Below are 19,198 nucleotides of genomic sequence, written 5' to 3'. Positions count from 1 at the left end.
CTTTATTTCAAAAGACACCATACTGGGTTGAACAATGCGGAATAAGGGAATAATGTACTTGGAAAAGGTTGTCAAAATACTGACAGATACCTAAAATCTAGCAAATTAGAGGGCAGGGATAAAGATTTGTCCTCCTCGGATGACAGTATTTCAAATATTACAAGATTAATTCATAAAGGCCTTTTGGATAGATAAAGATTCGTCCTCCTCGGATGACAGTATTTCAAATATTACAAGATTAATTCATAAAGGCCTTTTGGATAGATAACCACCTAAAAACGTTTTCAGTACCATTTAATGTACTGTGTAAAGATGCAAAGATAACTTGAAACCGCCAATACTCTTTCTGTGAAGGAAACAAAATCATTTCCTACTCCAAAGATAGCAAAAATTCACAATTATTGTAGAAAATCACATAGATCTAGTAAGTTTCAAAGGATAGTCATGTCCTTCCACTCTATATGATGGTGATCAGAGAATGTGAGCCTGTTTTATTTATAGGAAGACTTAAAACACGAAGTACTTATTTAGTTAAATTTCAGGTAATGCTCACCTTGTTAACATTATCTGGAATGTGTCATAGCCAGCTATGAAGGATGCCAGTCTTGTCAAGCTCTGCTTTCCTGAGCCACCAACTCCAACTAAGAGAGCATTTCCATGAGGAATGCGAATCACGCGGGAAATCTGTGTAATATACCAGTCATTCATCGATACAATGTGCAAGAGTCACACACCCAAAAATTCTATGCTACCATGTTACTAAAGTTATATTAGAAATTAAGAACAAATTAAAACTTTAAGGTTTAATTAAAGAATTCTATATTACTATTAATATATTCTGTGGACATTTGTACTTCACAATGTTTAGTGTTGACCTGTCAGATAGTATAGCAACCATTTGATTCCATCACTGTGTAGGTTCAGTTATCAGTAGAATTACATCTCCCACAAAGTAAATCTCAGCTGTGATTTCTTAGTGATGTGCTATCACAGCATGTTGGATTATCAAAATTGGGAAGGAAATAATTTCCCCAATACCATGACCTCTGGATAACTTTGGTAAGACTCATCTCATTGTGACTGAAGGACAGGTTGTCCCAGGCATGTTAAATTCGGGACAAAGAGTCTTCAGTATTCTCTGCAGCAGTTAATAACACTGCCTTTATAATGAAACTTGTTACAATTCTCATTTTCTCATTTACTTGACTGTAAAAATGCACAGTATCAAGTATGAATATTTGATCTCAGTGAAACATCTCCCAATTAGATCAACATTTCTTTCCCACTTCATTATTTATATTTTAAATCAAAAGGCAGTAGCTTCCTACTGCTCCACATTTCCCTTCCATTCAGGACTGTGCAGTGTAAACAAACAAAGCCTTTAGAATTCAGAGCAAAAAAAATTTCAGCAGTAACTGTGAACTTACTATGGTCTTACAGCCCATAGCCAAAAAAAATTTCAGCAGTAACTGTGAACTTACTATGGTCTTACAGCCCATAGCCAAAAAACAATGCCATGAAACATGGCAGCCCATCAGTTGCAAGAGAACAGATCCTCACTATACCCAGAAGAGCCTATATTAATATCCAGAGCAGCACAGAGCCAATTCCCTCTCAAAGACACAATAATACCATCCAGCTGGTTAGCAGCTGGTCTCCTCCATACAAGCAATGATGCACGGGATTGGCTTCTGTTCTCTTTATTATCTTGAACAGTTCTTTGATGATTCCAGAATTTCATCATATCAGTAAACAACCTAGGAGACTTATTTACTTGCCCTTTCTCTGACTTACCTCCTTCTAAGCCATTAAAGATAGTCATGCCAATTTCCTCTAATTTTAAACCTATTAATTTTACATATTGAATGTAATGTATTTGTTATTTTCCATTGGTTAATGTTTCACAAGAAAGATAAAATCAAGTTTGAAGGCTTACTCTAAGCTTTATTATTCAACCAGAGAAAGAAAATTTAATTTGCACAACATCCCTGCAATACCACTTGTCATTTCAATAATGGCTATTAGATCTGTTTCCAGGCAGAGGCACACAAGCTGTGAATTGGAAACTTTGCTCTCTATTTAAGATATCCCTCAGCTTTAACTCATTCAAGCCATATTATGTCAGCTCAGATTAGGCATTACCTCAACTGTGCCTATCTTGCTTTCTCTTAGAAGCTTTCTCAGGTCTACACAGTTGTTCATGTTTCCAAGAATTTAAAATCATATAAACACTTTTTATCCAAGCAAAGCATTTTGCATAAAACATAAAATTATCATTTTACCCAAGCAAATACTAATAAAATATTTCAGGTATTTACCATCTAGCTACCCAAAGATATTTCTGATGACAGTTGGCTGTTCAGTGAAAAAAAATGTATTGCATCCTAAACTTATATAGTTTTTTCCTAGAAATAAATGAGAAACTTATTGGTAAGTGTGATGATTATTTACAATTGTCCTAAAGAAATCCAGAGCAAAACATCATTAATTTTGCCATAAAGCTTAGAAAGAAAGAGACTAATTTTGCAAAATAACAAGAATTAATGCAAAAATTTTGAAAACCGCAGATGCAATGTGTTTGTCAACTATAATTAAACTGTTTTGATATTTAATATTGTATTTGGGGGGATGATGCAATTACATATAGAGTTATTAATAATTTAAAAAATACTGAAAACCTCAGTATTCTACTTAGGCAATAGGGGTTCTAGTGTTAAAGAAAAAAAAAAAAAGCTCTCCTGTGTATGAGCCTATTCTGTGTGAACAATCATATCAAGCTGTGCTGTGCTGAAAGTTATGGTCAGCTCCAATCCATAGTCAAAAGAACTTTAAAAGTAGTGAGCATACTGTGGATCTACAAAAGAATTTTGGACTACATTTATTCCTACTCTGCTGTGCGTGCTCCTTCAGAAGCAACCAATTATGTCTTAACCTGAATTTCATTTGACTCATTCCAAAGACAGGAAGGGCTCCCAGAAGAATTAAGGAGGAAGGTTGAAATCAAATTAGAATAGTTAGCACCATGATCCCACCAAACATAAAAGATAGGTATAATAGTTCCATCTGGTGCATTTTCTAAAAAGTTTTTAATAGGTTTTAATACCTAGTCACAGTGTGACAGATCAAATATTTGATAGCAATAAATTAGCTGCTGCAGTTTCAGAAGTAATTTACCTTGATTCATGCATATCTCTATTCAAAGGAGATGTGGGCAAGTGAACAACAACAAATGGCAATCCAGCAAGACTGTACCTTGACTAAATGAACCATGGCATCCTCGAAGAAAACCATGTCCATTCCAGTACCACGAACATTCTCATTGTATGCTTGCAAAAACTTATTTAAACGATCCCGTAGCTGATTAAATGAGGAGATTGGTTCATAGATTTTGGGAATATCTAAATTAGCTTCCTCTGGTTTCTCATCTAGAACAAAAAGCAAGTAATAAAACCTTAGCAGTTTAAATAATTGACAAAGGTTCAATGAGGGGACAAGTAAGTGAAGATAACTAGAAGTTTCACCACCCAGAAACAGGTTTATTATACATAATATTATATATTAGATGTACATATGAGAGTGCTGAGTACACTCTGCCTGCAAGAAATGGTAATTTCAGCAAAGTAATTTTTAAAGACAAAATGAGAAAAAAAACCTAAATAGCTGTCTTTATCTGAAACTTGAATGATGAAAAATGATACTTGTTTAGGTGCTTGGAAAAAAAGTAGCACCAGAGAATGAAGGTAAATAAATACTGCAGTTTAAAATTGCAAATAATCTTTTCTGTAAAATAAAAACAGTCTAAATTGATTAAATAATTGCTCTAGAAAAAACATACTCTTGAAATTAATAACTGCCACAACAAAAAATATATTCACCGCGAATTAGCATACATTTGTTTCCTTAGGTGATATAAAAGGCACAAGTCAATTCTCAAAGAAAGGAGGTAACAGTGCTGCTGCCTCATTTTTCCATTCATAACCTTAATCATGCTGAAAGGTGACATGCTTTCATTCATAAGAATTCTTACAGCAGACCACTAATGACAGTGTTGAGGATGGCTGGGCCCTGTGCTGACCCCTGGGATACATCATTGGGATGTGCTGACCATTGGGATACTGGTCTCTGATTAGACTTTGAGCCACTGAACACCAACCACTTTCTGGGCTTGACCACTCAGCAATTTTTAATCCATCTCACTTCTCATCCAGACCATATTTCATTAAAAAATACCTGACAAATCTCATTGAAACAGTGCCAGCAGACAGACATCAGGGGGCTTTTGGTTGGTCATTTGGATTTCATCAAAAATAATACTAGTACAGTACATTTTGCTCTTATTTACATACATTTAGCTCAATTAGTTTCAGGATTTTGTGATCTATATATGCTACAGGATGTATTTTTCTAGTTATTCTAAATCATTCAGTTTTGCTAAACCTCTTCTAACTTGCTGAAGAAATATATAATTCAGAACATTATCTTTAATTGGGATAATTAAAATCAATGAAATAAATCATCCCAGTAAAATAAGTATTTCCCTAAGGTTTAGTAAAGCACTAGAAGCCAGTGTGAAGTTAAGGAACAAAAAGGTGGGGAAAAGAACTCCAACCCCCAAGTAAACTCAACTGTATTTAGAATAGTGTCTGTAACTTTTTTCTTCTTTCAAATTTTTCTCCATTTCCTTTCTATTCACCTTTCTAATGCTCATGCAATTTCAAAGGAAAAAAACCAACAGAAAAACAATAACAAAACTAAAACCCCAAAATACATATTTAAAAACAGATTTTAAGAAAATTACATTTTACCACAGAACCTATTCTATCAAAATACACAAATTATTAATTCTTTTTCAGCTGTCCTTTATATTGCATTTTTTGTTTGCTTGAAGTCATCTTAATTTCAGAACTTTTATCTCTATATTGCTTCTGCATATGAACACTCCTCTAGACTAAATCTAATTAAATCAATTGACTTCTTATTTTAACCTGTAAAAGCACTGGTTAAACTAAAGGAGTATTCCAGGTGGAAATCAATTTCTTACAAGTTGAATAAGACATTTAAACAAACTAAACCTGATAAGAAACTAATAAGAAATACATCAAGAACTTAACCTGCAGTGGTACTTTTACAGTTTTGAAAAATTTAAAATAATTACATCATCTTAATTCTGCTTCTACAGTTTTATTATTAATGTCCAAGGACAGTATAATCAAGTACAAAACCTAGGAAAGGGAAGACTTTTCCATTATTTAGAGAGGCAGCCAGAAAAACGTATTATTTTAACGTCTTGCTCAGTCTCAAGATTCATAATCAAAAGTACTAACTAACAATCTCAAAACCAACTGATAAAAACACCTTTGAATAGGTAGAGGGTCTTGAGATCACTAGCACCACAAACAATTCCTTTGAAGCTAAGATGTAAAAGTTGACGAAGATCTAAGTCATCCTGTATTTCTCTCAGGGACAAACATATTGTTTGCTTTTACAACCCAGAGACAAAAAGATTATCTGGTACCAGTAAACATATTACTGATCTCAGCATAGGGCTCTTTGAAGTCAATGTCAGATGTAATTTTTAATATATTTAAGAGCTTAGAAATCAAGGTCCTGCTTGTACACTTCCACCACAGTGGGAAATACTAAATGCCATTATAGGAACAAATAAAACAAAATGACGCTTGTTATTCTTTTCATTTAAAGCAAAAAACAGAAAGGGAGTTCTCAAGGCTCAGGACTTAGGTCCTGAAATCCATTGAGGGCAAAATATAGCCTTTCTATATGAGAGTCTCTCGCTTTGTATTTAGATGAAGTTCCATGCTAAAAGGCATGTTACAGGACAGGTACGTTTAATCTGTCACCAAAAAAGGAAAATAATTTTGAGAAATACCTTTATCATTTATCAAATGTTGAGAAATACATTTATTTTTCAGTTCAATATGATGGTTTCTAGTGTGGACTTAAATTTTCATATTAAAAATCACTCCTCACTCTCTCGGTATGCATTCTGACTTACATTTCAGTCTTCTCTACACTGATGAAATTTAGCAAGTTATTTAAGGCTGTAATTATTTCCTTTCTTACACTAGTTTACTTTTACTTCTATTTTATTCCTTCCAATGAAATATGTCCTATCCTTTATTCTCCTTTTGTCACTGCCTTCTGTCCACTTCAATTGTCCAAGGGAAGGTTCAAATAGCATTAGCCATTCATGCCAGTCTCCAATTGCTCCACTCTCCATCATTGCAGTGATACCAACACAGATAACTGAATCATCTAACGACCTTCCCTAAACCCAAACAAATGTCTTCTGTTCTTTTGCAAAAATTGATAAATATTCCCAGGTAATTTAGTGAGGTCAGCGACACCACATTTTTGTTTGAAAGACATAAAGGTATTGCTATAAGTCATACAGGTTTTTAAAGAGGTTTAACAAGCATTCAGGAAAATTTGAATTAATAGTCATTTGTCACATTTAATAGTTACTTCCTAAAGAGTATTGGATTAGCCCAGAGACAGTATTTTTTAATCAGATTTCTGGGGCATGTTACCTACATTGCAATCCTTTATCTACTACTGCAACCCCACCATTTCAGGTCATCCATAACAAATTTCCTTGATCCTTTTGGAATAAAAAAGACTCATGCTCACTATTTGGCAGTTCTGTCTTTCTGCCACACCAATTTAAATGAAAGCAAGGCTCTTCTATACAGACACTGGATATCAGTACAGACTTAGAAATCCCATTAAGATAAAAATTTGCCACAGCTGGTAACATAGATTACCTTCAAAGCCACTGGATGAAAAAGACACTTTTGATGCATAAATTCAGCATGAATTTTTACAACATATTTTTCATAATATCTAAGATTATCATATCCCCTTGCCTAGCTTTATAATTTCCATGATTCTTAAAGTAAATCTTTACCAGTTCTTGCAGGTGCATCCCTTAAGAAGTCAACAAAGAATGCATCTGTTTCATGATTCAAGAAAGCTTTCAGATCTTCAAACTCCTCCTCAATGAGTTTTGCCACAGCTGTATGAAACCAATCAACATCTTCTGAAGTTGTGAAACGATCAGCAATAACACACTTACATTCATGCTTCCACAATTTTATTAGCACCTACATGCAAAAAGGAAAAAAAAATAAAATAACAGAAAGGAGGCTTTTCACAGAATCACAGAAGGAGAGCGGGCCAGTTTGGAAGGGACCACAGTGGGTCATCCTCCCTGCTCAAGCAGGATCATCCTAGAGCACATGGCACAGAATTGCATCCAGATGGTTCTTAATATCTCCAGTGAAGGAGACTCCACAACTGCTCTGGGCAACCTGTTCCAGGGCTCCATCATCCTCCCATTAAAGAAGTTCTTCCTCATGTTCAGGAGGAATTTCCTGTGAATCAGTTTCTGCCTGTTGCCCCATTCCTTGGCACCATCGAGCAGAGCCTGGCTCTGTCCTGACGCTCCCTTTTCAGATATTGGCAGATATTAATGAGGTCTCCCCTCAGTCTTCTCATCTTGAGGCTGAACAGGCCCAGGTCCCTCAGTCTCTCCTCTTAAAAGACTTGCTTCAGGCCCTTAACTGTCTCTGCCAGACACACTCCAGGAGCTCTATGTCTCTCTTGTACTGAGGAACTCATTTGGCTTGCAACAAAATGATACCAACTTTAAAACTTTGGCTTGCAACAAAATGATACCAACTTTAAAGCTTTGCCTTCATTTCTTAACTTAAAAATAACATCACCATTAGAAAATAAATAGTTCTTCAGAAGAGGTACCTTGAGCTTCTTATTCTGCCCAATAGGAATTTAAGATTATATTCAGTTAACTATGGAAGAAGTTTTAATCTAGTGTTCCAAAGTAAGGCGTACGAAGATTTTATTTCCTCAGCCCTAAAACCACATCCATACCAGTTAACATGTTTATGTATTGATAAACCACTTTTCTAACTGATCATTAAGTAGTAGATGGGTGAAAATATAAGCATCATGGCACTAATAATTTCATGGCAAACACAGATAGCAGTCCCAATGCTACAGCCAAAGCAGTTGGAGAACAACAATAAAGAAAAATGTTTAAGTGTTTATATTATCCCTTCTCCACCTTTTAACTCCCTCCATTTGGTCACAGGATGAAGGAGAACCTGTTGGGCTGCTAATATCAGCAGCACTCGTTCTAATCCTATGATATTACCATACAGTAGTAGAAAAAATTCCAGGTACTCCTTGAAGACCTTTGGGTCAGCCTACAGAACTCTGTACAATTGGCACATCAAGGCTCAGAATTAATATATAAATTTATATAATAGTATTTTGACCAATTGGTTTTTACACTTCAAAAGACATTAATAGTGTATATACATATATATATAATCTAAGTGCTCCATGTTTTTGCTGCAGAAACTAAAATCCATTCTGAAGTTTAAATTTAGATGCAGTAGAATTCAGGAGCTTATTGAACAGAGACGCACATTGCAAATGAACCGATTATTTAACAAATTTTACATGTTTTCCATCAGCATTGCTTTTCCAGCACTACATGTTTCACAGCTCTAAATTACTTTTCCTTAAAATAATTAGAAGAGAAATTATATTTTACTGGAAGAAAGATGGATTATGGAAAAAAAGAAACATTACTAATACTTCTTACTACTTCTTCCTTTTAAACCATAAGCCAGAAACAAATTGTTAGACAGAAATTAGGCAGTGACTGAAAGTCTCAAGACAGTAATGGAGAGGAGAAACTATTCAATTTTTTAATCAATACTTGAGCATTTTCATAGGGTTAAAGTAAATTCATTGCCTCTCGCTTATTTTCTCACTTCTTTTAAATAAACTAGCATTTGTCAGTAATAGGAAAAGCAGATAGAAGCAAACTGTTGTGGCAAAAGAAGTAGGGATTGTCATCATTTTGAAACAAAGTTGTCACTTCAGTTGGTACTATAAAAGCTGGACTAAAACACCTTTGCCTCAAAAAATCCACTAAGTGCATTTTTTTAAAGCAAATTCAAATGCCAAGATAGACTCTCATCCCCTTTCCTACACTAATTATATCCAGGTCACTGATGTGCTGCACTTACCTGTGGTTCATTGATCACTTCTGATGTAGTGTTCAGCATTCCTTGCCAAATCCTCGAGAGATCTCGAAGGTTGAAGACATAATGAAACTTGGCTGGCGTGGGCAACATCTTCAGCTTGGTAATCTGCCACAGTCTGCGTGTCAATGGAACCAATTTGGCTACTGTTTTCTTCACATCGTCTGAAAATCCTCGCTCACTACAGTAGTGTCCTTCTCCAATTACACCTGTGGAAAGAAAAATTGCCAAAAGACATGTTAGCACAACACCAGGAGCAATGACTGTCTGAATCTTCTGTTTCTCTTCTTTTTCCAATCCTAAAAACCTTTTCAAATTTGTTAAAATGGCTTTCCAGTGTATATTTAAATTTTGATTCAGCCATTCTTAACACCATTCTGTCACCGGCTCAATGGCTATTTAACTTTTAATTAACAGCATATTAAAATGTTTTTTTCCTCATAAATTAGTTTCCACTGGCCTTGAATAACTAATCTCCTGCTGAAATCAGTATGATCCCATTCTTTGAGAAAGTCTAGTCTTTAGTCACTTATTCTTAGCAGCAGTGGCACCTGAGCAACTGTCCAGCATTGTCACTAAAACAATATCTTCGTGTCATTCTTATTAAATCTGAGCATACCAAGAATTTCAGAGACATGACTGGATCTGAACAATTTACAGATTGATGATGTTGCAGGTGGGAAGTGATTACTGAAGAAAAATGCGCTGGTAAACATATCAGGGGGAAATTAGGCCTCAATTTTAACAATAATGTGCACAAATAGAATGATAAGGGAAAAACAACTACTATTTTAAAAAATTAGATGACTACAAAGCTAATTTCCCTTTACCAAAAATTTTGTCAATGGAAGAATTGGAAGGCAGAGTACAGTTGAACACTGAAAATTGTCTCTTCAGCCTCTGTGGAATATCATTGCGGCCTCCCCCAGGGTGGATCATGGCAGCCAAAAACTGAATGTCCATGATGTTGGTAAATTCCCCAGGTTTTTCCAGGTTATACAGTCCTTTCTGTTCCATCAGTTGCCTAACTACCTCATTAGTGACCTGTAAAATAACCAGATTTTATATAAGACAATATTACATGTACAACTGAATGAAATACAGAACATACTTAAATGTTTGAAATACCTAACAAAGAGTATAACACTGTCTTGCTCCCTATCCCTCTGTTTATTTCCTTCAGGATAAAAATGCACAGCAACGAATAAGAACATTTGGTAAAATCTAAGGATAAAAATCGTGGGAGTACAGGGGTACCCTCATTTAGAACTAATCATTCACACAACAATTTACTCTCACTTGAACACTGCATGATTTCCATTGCTGTTGGAAGTACTTCTGCCTTTTAAAACAAAATTTCCAGTTTTCTAAATAAGCCCAAACTAATGTATCTTTGCATCTTTTTTTCAATCAAGCCCAAACTAATGCATCATGTTGCAAATGATACAAAATACTTGTATTAAATTTCATATGTAATCATCACAAGCATGGTTTTCAAGCTGAAATAAAAGAACTACTTCCATACAAAAACATGCAAGACCCTTTTCTTTAGCCATAAAGGGATACCCTACATTTCTGTTTGACAAGCTGAAAAAATTCCACAGAGAGTACATCCCATGGCTATATTCCTATAGAAATTCTAACATTAATTTCCAAAGCAATGTAATTCAGAACAACTTTGTCAATATAAATAAAGATTACTCTCATTTTGTCTGAAGAAGAGAAGACACTCCTTACCTCTCAGGTTTCACAGTATTTTAATTATTGCCCACAATGTCAGTTTGCTATCACAATTTGTGCACCAAAGACTTCTTATTGTTAATTATAAAATGAGTGTTGTTAAATAACATTATTAAAATTATACAGGCATGTTCTAAGGAGCACTCAAACTGCTTCTTGCTGTCAGCATATTTATTTTCAATTATTCCTGACAAATTAATGTAGATGGGTTCTTTTAAAACACTGTTTAAAATTAAAGTACTACATATCAATTTTACCCTATTCTGAATGACTGAGAAGCCAATTTTACAGTGTAGCATAAAAACAAAGAAAACCTTTTGTCTTCTTTTTCCTTCTTTCACAAACTGACCTGATCTCCCCATTCATTGATTATGGGCATGTTCACATCATCAATGAAGACTGTCATCTTTTTGCCTGCAGGTGGACCATAAGTTGGGCCCATGCGCTTATCCACATAGCTTTCTATTGTACGCTGTTAAAAAGCAATTAGCAGCACAGTCACAAAGAGCACTTCATTCCATACATGATTCAATCACTTAAACATGTTGATGTTCCTGTTACATAGAATTTTACTAAATGATGTTCAGACAAGGCATTTGCTGGAGCTAATTGCACTAGTTCAACTAGAATGTCTAAAATCTCAAGGTATACAGTACCAGGCTGGTGTCTACAGTAGAAAGCATGCCTAACACTTGCATAAATCTGAATAGGTTTCAAACTTTTATTTTATTCATTTATTAGCAAAATTGATGACTTCTAGCAATAAAGATTAAATTGAAGACATAATTCTGGAACACCTTTCCAGCAGGTATCAAGGTACTTCATAAAAGCACACATCAATAATTAAATTCACATATATAAATACACTTGATGAGATAATTTTGCCTAATGGTAGACTTGCCTTTACTGTTCTTCTCATCATCTTTCCATTTCTCTGTTCTTCTTAAGTTCCAGTTTTTATTTACTCTATCCTAAGTGAAAGTTCACTTAACTATACATAATTATTCTTCAGTATAAACCTAAATATCTGCATTCTTACACCATGCCTAGGCTCCAATTTTGCACAAGTGGCATCAGGTAGACCAAGTATAATAAGCTAGAGTAATTTTAAAGCACAGATCACAACAGAATGTTTCAATCTAGATTGTAACAGAGAATTGGCTTAGTCTTGCACATCTATTTCAGATATCCGGATGATCAGAATCTCACCTATCTACCAATTAAATCTACTTTTCTTTTATAAAAGTATGTTATTTTTCTTTATAGCCCAATAAATAGAAGAAAAAATCCTAAATTTAGGATTAGAAATTAAGACCAAAATTATATGTTCGTATATTACATAAAATGTTAGTAGTTTCTACTACACTATACAGGCAGATGATAGGTGATTCATCAAGCTTATAGACAGCACTTACAGTCCAGACAGTGCTTTGGCCTGGCATACCAGACTGCATTAAAAATATTCCCCAAATATATTGCCAGGAGATTAAAGACACTTGAAATAATTCAAATTAGATTGGTAGAAATTTGGACAGGCAGTACAGTTCAGGATTTAAGCATTCTAATTGTATGCAGAGCAGCTGCCCTGCATGTTTTACTTTTTTAATGAGTTATTGTAATGACTGAAACTTAAATTGCAGACAGCACACTTTTAATGACAGATTGTTTTGGGTAGCACTTATTTTACCCATGGTGTTTAGTGAAATCTAACAGCTCTTCCCAGTTAGTGAGAACAGATATATTTGACACAAAAACATAATAAGATGAAGATGATAATAGGCATGTTATTGTAGAACTCCAAGAACAGCTCAATAGCTACTGAAAAAGTTTAAAGGAACGATTTTTTTACAGAAGTCTTAAATCATGCGTTAGAACACTTGGACTATTTGAACAGGTGCTTTTTTTATTGTTCAGAACCACTTTCAGAAGAATCCTCCTGGCAAATTATCAGAATATTCTCTGAATCCAACTATCTTGTATGAGAAGATTAATCACTACCATACCTGAAAAATTAATGGGGTTGTTGCAGATGAAAAATTCAAGCTCTTAGTTATGTGCCTTTCAGGGTTATATTTTGACATAAAACCTTTGATTATAACAGTCTTTGCAGTTCCTTGCTCACCAATTAGCAGGACAGCCTAGACAAAGACAATATCGAAATAAGATGAAACACAAGAGCTGGGAGTCTTGGCAAAGGCTCAACAGTCCCATTTAGCTTTTAAACAGAAAAGAAACTAGAAAAGTTATGTAAAGTGAACTTTTCACAGGAGACATGTAGAAGTAAAATAGTTAATGTCTCATAGATTTTTGCAGGCCTGACAAGTTAAAAATATTTGCAGTTAATGGTCATGTCATCCAGCACAATCACACTAACAAGGAAAGGAGTTAATTATTTGAAAAAGGGTTTAATCATCTAGAGACTCAATATCTGTAAAATTTCAATTGCTTGTGTGCCACAGTTCTAGTGAAGAATAGCCTAAAGCTACATAAATTCTGTAACTGCCCCATGCTGGCAGAGTTCAATCAGCAGGGTCAGATATGAGCCTCCTGACCTATGTGCTTCTCCCTCTCCCATCAGTACATGAAAATATTGGTTCCATTCTGACTGATCTTGGCTGTAATTACAGTTATTTCCACTGCAGAATGAAGGGGCGAGGAGAAGACAAAGTCTAGAAACAGTGACTATTCAAGAGTTCAAGCATATTTGCATGAAAGTAGTTTCTGGAAACACCCTCTTATATCTAAAAAAAAAAAAGAAAAAAAGTTCTTCCTTTTCAATAAAATAATATTTCACTGCTAATCCAAAACTTTTGTCATGTGTTCTGTTTGCAGTACTTTGATATGAACTACAGAAAAAGTACCTTGCCCTGTTTTGCTATGGTTTCAATCAAGAAATCCATTCTGACATTGTCAACATTAGGCACAAGAATTGAGTCATACTCCGGGGTGCCACTACTGGGATATACATAGTCTTCAACACGTGTATTCCAGTGCATCCATGTACCTAATAAGAAAGAAATTAAGTTAATGTTTTAGAAATACTAGGCATCATCACTTCCTTTTTTTTTCCATTCAGTTCACTGATCTGTCTAGGCTTCTGTCTCACATACAGCAATCCCTCTGTATATTCAGACTAAAATTTATAGAATCATTTAATCATAGAATCCCTTAAGTTGTATTTAAGAGGCTTATTCCTCCTTCCTACATAAATTTAGACAACGACCAGGATTATATGTTCACTTGACAATTCATCACCACAAAGTCCATGCAGCTTTTGTATCAATTATATCCACATTCTGACTTTTCACTGGAAACAGAGAAAAAGCTAAACACAACACCACCAGTACAGTATAGCCATAAAATGAAACTTGCTAAGGGACACAAAAGAAGGCAAGCTATAAAATACTTCTGAATTAATTCTCTTTAAAAAAGGCACAATTATAAAATAACTTTTAAATTTTACCCCATATCACCCTGCTGAGTTACTAACCATCAGATGCCACATAATAATCAAACATTGTGTCTTCACTGCCTTCTGGTATACATGGAAGATCAAGCTTTACTGTTGCATGTTTTCGAAGCCAGTATTCCATTTTGCATCTGTCTTCCAGCTCTAGCAATGCTCCTACACTCCACATGAGAGAGAAGATGTACAGCCTTTCCAAGTATTTTGGAGTCAGTTCCCCACCTTGTTCCTGAAGGATTGAGTTAGGTATTAATTTTCAACAGCCTGAAAACTCTACTTGATAATCATTAGTAACATGAGGTTAGAAGTCTTTGGTCATATATAAATTTAGAGATGCCTTCAATGATCAGACAGAATCAATATAAAATGATAACAAATCACCCAAAAACAAAAAAAGGAAAACTGGAAAACTGACAATGCATGCTCCATGTGCTTAATATAAACCAGTGCTTAACATCAAATTCAAATGTGAGATTGTGAAAGAGGTCACATTCCAGCTATTACTTTCTAAATAAATATAAAGCATTCCTTACTAACCTGCATCTCCTTTGACATTTCAAGTCATCAAAGAATCCCTCTCTACAAAACTTTGTTACTTGAAATTATCTACAATATGTTAAGTATACATAAAAACATTCACACTCCCTACCTTAGGTGGGATAAGGCCCTGCAGCATATTAATGCTCTGCATAATGACAAAGGCTTCCAACATCTCAGTCTTGCAATGCAGAGACTGAACGCTGAAGCGGTACAAGTCTGGGAACGATGAAGAATACAGCTGACGTAGAATTTCCGCCTCTTGGAAGGCACATTTTTTCAAAAATCCCTGTTGCAAAGTATAAATTTAGTTCCTAATGCAAGTCTCAGTGAATTCAAGTACAGTAATTCAAAAGGTTCAGGAAGCATGGAATGTTGATTTCTTAGGGGCAGAATGAGAGAAGAGGGAGGCAGAGGGCAGAAGTTAAGTTTCCCTGCCCATTGGGCAGGTTTTAATTAACAGAAGGTTAAATTTTACCCAAGTATGTCTAATTCCTACTGGATGTTAAAGATGAAGGGAACTGAAAAGAAAAAACTGCTCAACAGCACAAAAAATATTATTTCGAAATATTTTTTAATCACAACAGTTGTGAAAGGTATCCAAAAACTCTGAAAAGAAACCCAACAATACGTACTGAACACAAATTTTATTTATTCTACATATTATTTCTAATGGGGATAGAGGATAACCTGAAAGATCTGACAGGTGTACAAAAAAAAATTAGGCTATCAGAAGGGAGGTGTGCTGGTGTGTGTAGTTTTTCTTATTGTGTATCTCGGTATCTGTAATGATGGATAAACAAAACCTAAGTAAACTACCCATTTCTTAAGATCATGGAAGAGGATTTGTTCTTTGATACCTTCCATTCAAAGCAGTAACATGACTCTTGGAGTTACCTGGAAGTTTTCTCTCATCTGCAGGGTAAAACACTTCTCCTTACTTACATCCCATTCTCTCCACTTACATTCCATAAATTTATTTCTTACATAAAACATGATCACCAGCAGAAATACTTGCAGATTCTTCCCCAAAACTCAAAACAAAATTTGGAACAAATTGAAATCAAATAAATTTGCTTTAAACGTGGATGGTTTTCTCTTGTGGGAGTAGTTAAAGCTGGAACAGGCTTCTCAGTGAGCTCCTGGACTCTCCATCTCAGAATTCAACATGACACAGACTTCACCAACCTCCTCTAGGTTGACTTGACTAATGTACTCAATATTATCTCTGGAGGTCCTTTCCAAACTCAACTATATTGTGCTTCTATTATTCTTTCTACTACTTTCATAATTGAAATTCTACTTTTACTTCGCAAAGTAAATAAACTTCGAGACTGATTACAAATAAGGATATATATGAAAACCTTTCTAGAAACAGGTAGGTGGAAAACAAAGTGATAAAAATGAAAAGGCAGAAGAACTTAAAACGGATATCCAAAATTCACTGATTGTTCAAAAAATATCAGGGGTTAGTAGAAAAGCTGATAAAACACTTTTGCTTTGGAGAAGGTTCATGAGTAATGGATCATACCTTTGATCTCTTAAGAAGCACATCACATGAGATAAGCAACATGAACAGCACATTGCATGAGAACAGCAACATGAATCTGAGAACTATTTCACTAAACTTGGAAGTTGCATGTGTCATAACAATGCATCCAAGCAGGCAGCTATATTTATTTGTTTGCAAATGGTAAGAATTGAAAACAAAAAACTATACAACTTCCTGAGTTACCCATATTTGTTTGTCTTTAATCATGTTTTAAAGTTCTTCTGAAATATCAACGAATACTACATTTCATTCAGCATCTGATAATTAGCCTGACTTGTTGGAATATGAAGTGTATTGCATTACAAAAGAGATTTAAAGGGACGCATATTGAAAAAGCCATCAAGATATTTTATTTATGATGCAACACCAAAGAAATGCTATTGGATAAAATTATAAATAACAATAGGCTGTAATTTTATAGCAAATTTTATAATGAGGAAAGAAAGGGAAGTTGGAAAGGTTACTTTACTGTTTTGTTTATGTAATCCAAATTTTTTTTTAAAAAAAGTTTATTTTCTTTAGTCTGTTTCTATCATTAAAATATATTAAAACTATAAGGTTATGGATTAAGAAAAACTAGTTTCATAGAACTCTTCAACACCGCTAAATTTAGCCTGCGTCTCACTTTAAAATGAGGAGGTAAATCATGAGTGGCAATGCAAAATAAAATTCTTTTCTCGGCAGTTGAATCTTTAGCACAATTTTAACATCCAAGAAAGGGTTGTCTGCAAACTAGGCAACACAAGGAGGCAGAGCTGTGAAAACCTAACACCAGTAAGCCCTATACACTGCTGTAAGCACTGAAAGGAACAGCACAGGTGGAATCTCAGGGGAGCCACTGTCCTAGATGCATAATTTACACTTAGACTTTCCTGAGTATCCATATTAGTTTAAAAAAAAATTGAAAAGTAAAACTTGGCAGTAACATACATAAGGCACTTGTGTTGACTGCATGTATTTGCAGTGGTAAAACTGAAGTTTTACCAGCCAATTTTTTAGCAAACTTGTTGAACACTTTTTTCATAACAAGACTACAAATATTTTGGACTTGGCAAAGGAGCTCATTAAACCAATTAGTGATGATTCTCAAGTGTTGCAGAGACCTGTGACTGAGCAGAAAATTCCATGTGATTTAATACCATTGTAAATAGAAAAAGCTTCAGACACTACTAGAAAAATACAGTATCAGCCCTCTGCAGCAGCTCTTAGTCCTTCACAAGCAGCAAACCTCCAGGTTTGCAACAAGTCAACAGGACACGAGTGTTTTCAAGACAGGAAGCAGTATCTGACAACAATCCTGTTCCTTTTCCTCCTAATGGGTTAAGGCCAAATAGGATTCTGGTGCCTTTCCTAGAGAGTCCTGATGCTCCTCACCTCTTTTCAGGGCAGTATACCTGAAAAGAGGCTCCACTGCCTCCAGTCCCAAAGAGAGGCACCAGGGACCGCCTGGCACTCAGGGCTTGGACTACAGCATACTGTCTCTTTTGAGTTCTGTCTGGGCTGAAACCTCTAATTTGCTAAGGACACTGGTTCTAGGCAGTGCCACAAGCCAATTTTCCTCTGTTGCCAGACAATTCAGGGATTTAGGGACAAGGAATCTGGTTATAAACAGCAAGCTATATAAAACTTACAAGCATGAGAACCTTTAAGGGTTAAAAAATAAGAAATCTGAGAATAATATAGAGTAATCACTACAAAAGGCTGATATCTGAAAGCTAATGTGAGGCCAGCTGTATTTTCATAGGATTAAGCTGTATTTTCATAGGACTAGTTAAGCAACACAAACTAGGTGAGGATTAGTTGCATTTTCTGCTGGTATCCTATTTGATTTAGAAAATGAAATGACTGAATGAGACTGTGAGACATTCATCTTAAGAAATATTTTTAAAAACTTGTTCATGTGATACATACTAGAATGGAGGGCAGTGAAATTTAGTCTGTTAGCTCATAGTAACTTATAAATTTTTGTCTTTTTAAGTCTGAAAAACAGGGAAACAAATATACTACAAACTCCTGGATGGTGTTCCAATTTCATAAACAGAAAATAATTCCTATCTCATAATTAAAGTCCATTTTAAAATGAATTTAAAGCCCATATAAAGGAATTTAATTTGGGATTATAGTGAAATATACCAGATATTACTTGGGTTTCAGGGGAAAGTAATTAAGTAATTATCTGTATGATCACAGAAATCAGTATCTTAGCCATGCAGGAGAAAGCTTTCATTTTTGATATTCAGGAGACAACCACGTTTATCAAAGCAAAATAATGCTAACCAAGCATTCTCAACAAGATGGCCTAGACAAGAAAAAATGCAGAGAAAAAAAAATATTTATTTTAATTTCTTTTTTAAAGTGCTAATCCTGAGTAGTGTACTTCACTGAAATTTTTTAAGTTAATATAGGGCTTAAGAGAAGAAAATGAGAAACTAGCTTTTTTTTAACTGCTATTGTCTCTATCGTTTTCTTCACAGAAAAGAAAACTGGAATTAAACACTGAAAGCTTTGTTTAAGTATATTACTATGGAACATTAGGTAGATTCTTGGGAACTCCCATGTTTCATCTTTACCAAGATTCTTGCTACATGAAAAAAAAATTGTGTGCTCAAGTCTCAGAATTTGTCATCCACTATATTGTCACAAGCATTCTGTCAAGACTAGGATTTATTTTACTGGGTTTTGGAAGATGAAAGATGACATATGGAAGAAAAAAAAAAAGACTTTATAAATCACTTTGATATACTTCAATATGTTATATGCTGGATTTTGACTCTAAAACACACCTGAAACATGTTCTGTTTTTCTGAATTA

At 34.7% G+C, this 19,198-nt stretch overlaps 1 protein-coding gene across 1 annotated transcript in view; it reads right to left on the bottom strand.

Moving 5' to 3' along the window:
• Positions 1–19,198, bottom strand: part of DNAH5 (dynein axonemal heavy chain 5) — a 116,415-nt gene that overhangs the window by 35,312 nt on the left and 61,905 nt on the right. Inside the window, exons 44-53 of the mRNA XM_059470251.1 lie at positions 14,948–15,124; positions 14,323–14,527; positions 13,694–13,836; positions 12,836–12,970; positions 11,182–11,304; positions 9,923–10,136; positions 9,078–9,301; positions 6,926–7,121; positions 3,253–3,425; positions 554–684 (exon numbers count right to left, since the gene is read on the bottom strand). Coding sequence (XP_059326234.1) covers positions 554–684; positions 3,253–3,425; positions 6,926–7,121; positions 9,078–9,301; positions 9,923–10,136; positions 11,182–11,304; positions 12,836–12,970; positions 13,694–13,836; positions 14,323–14,527; positions 14,948–15,124 — 1,721 coding nt within the window. The remainder of the gene's footprint in view (positions 1–553; positions 685–3,252; positions 3,426–6,925; positions 7,122–9,077; positions 9,302–9,922; positions 10,137–11,181; positions 11,305–12,835; positions 12,971–13,693; positions 13,837–14,322; positions 14,528–14,947; positions 15,125–19,198) is intronic.

The sequence above is a fragment of the Ammospiza nelsoni genome, chromosome 1 (genome assembly GCF_027579445.1).
Source record: "Ammospiza nelsoni isolate bAmmNel1 chromosome 1, bAmmNel1.pri, whole genome shotgun sequence".
Classification (NCBI taxonomy): domain Eukaryota; kingdom Metazoa; phylum Chordata; class Aves; order Passeriformes; family Passerellidae; genus Ammospiza; species Ammospiza nelsoni.
The sequence above is the reverse complement of the archived record's forward strand: the minus strand, read 5'-3'. Positions and strand labels throughout refer to the sequence as shown.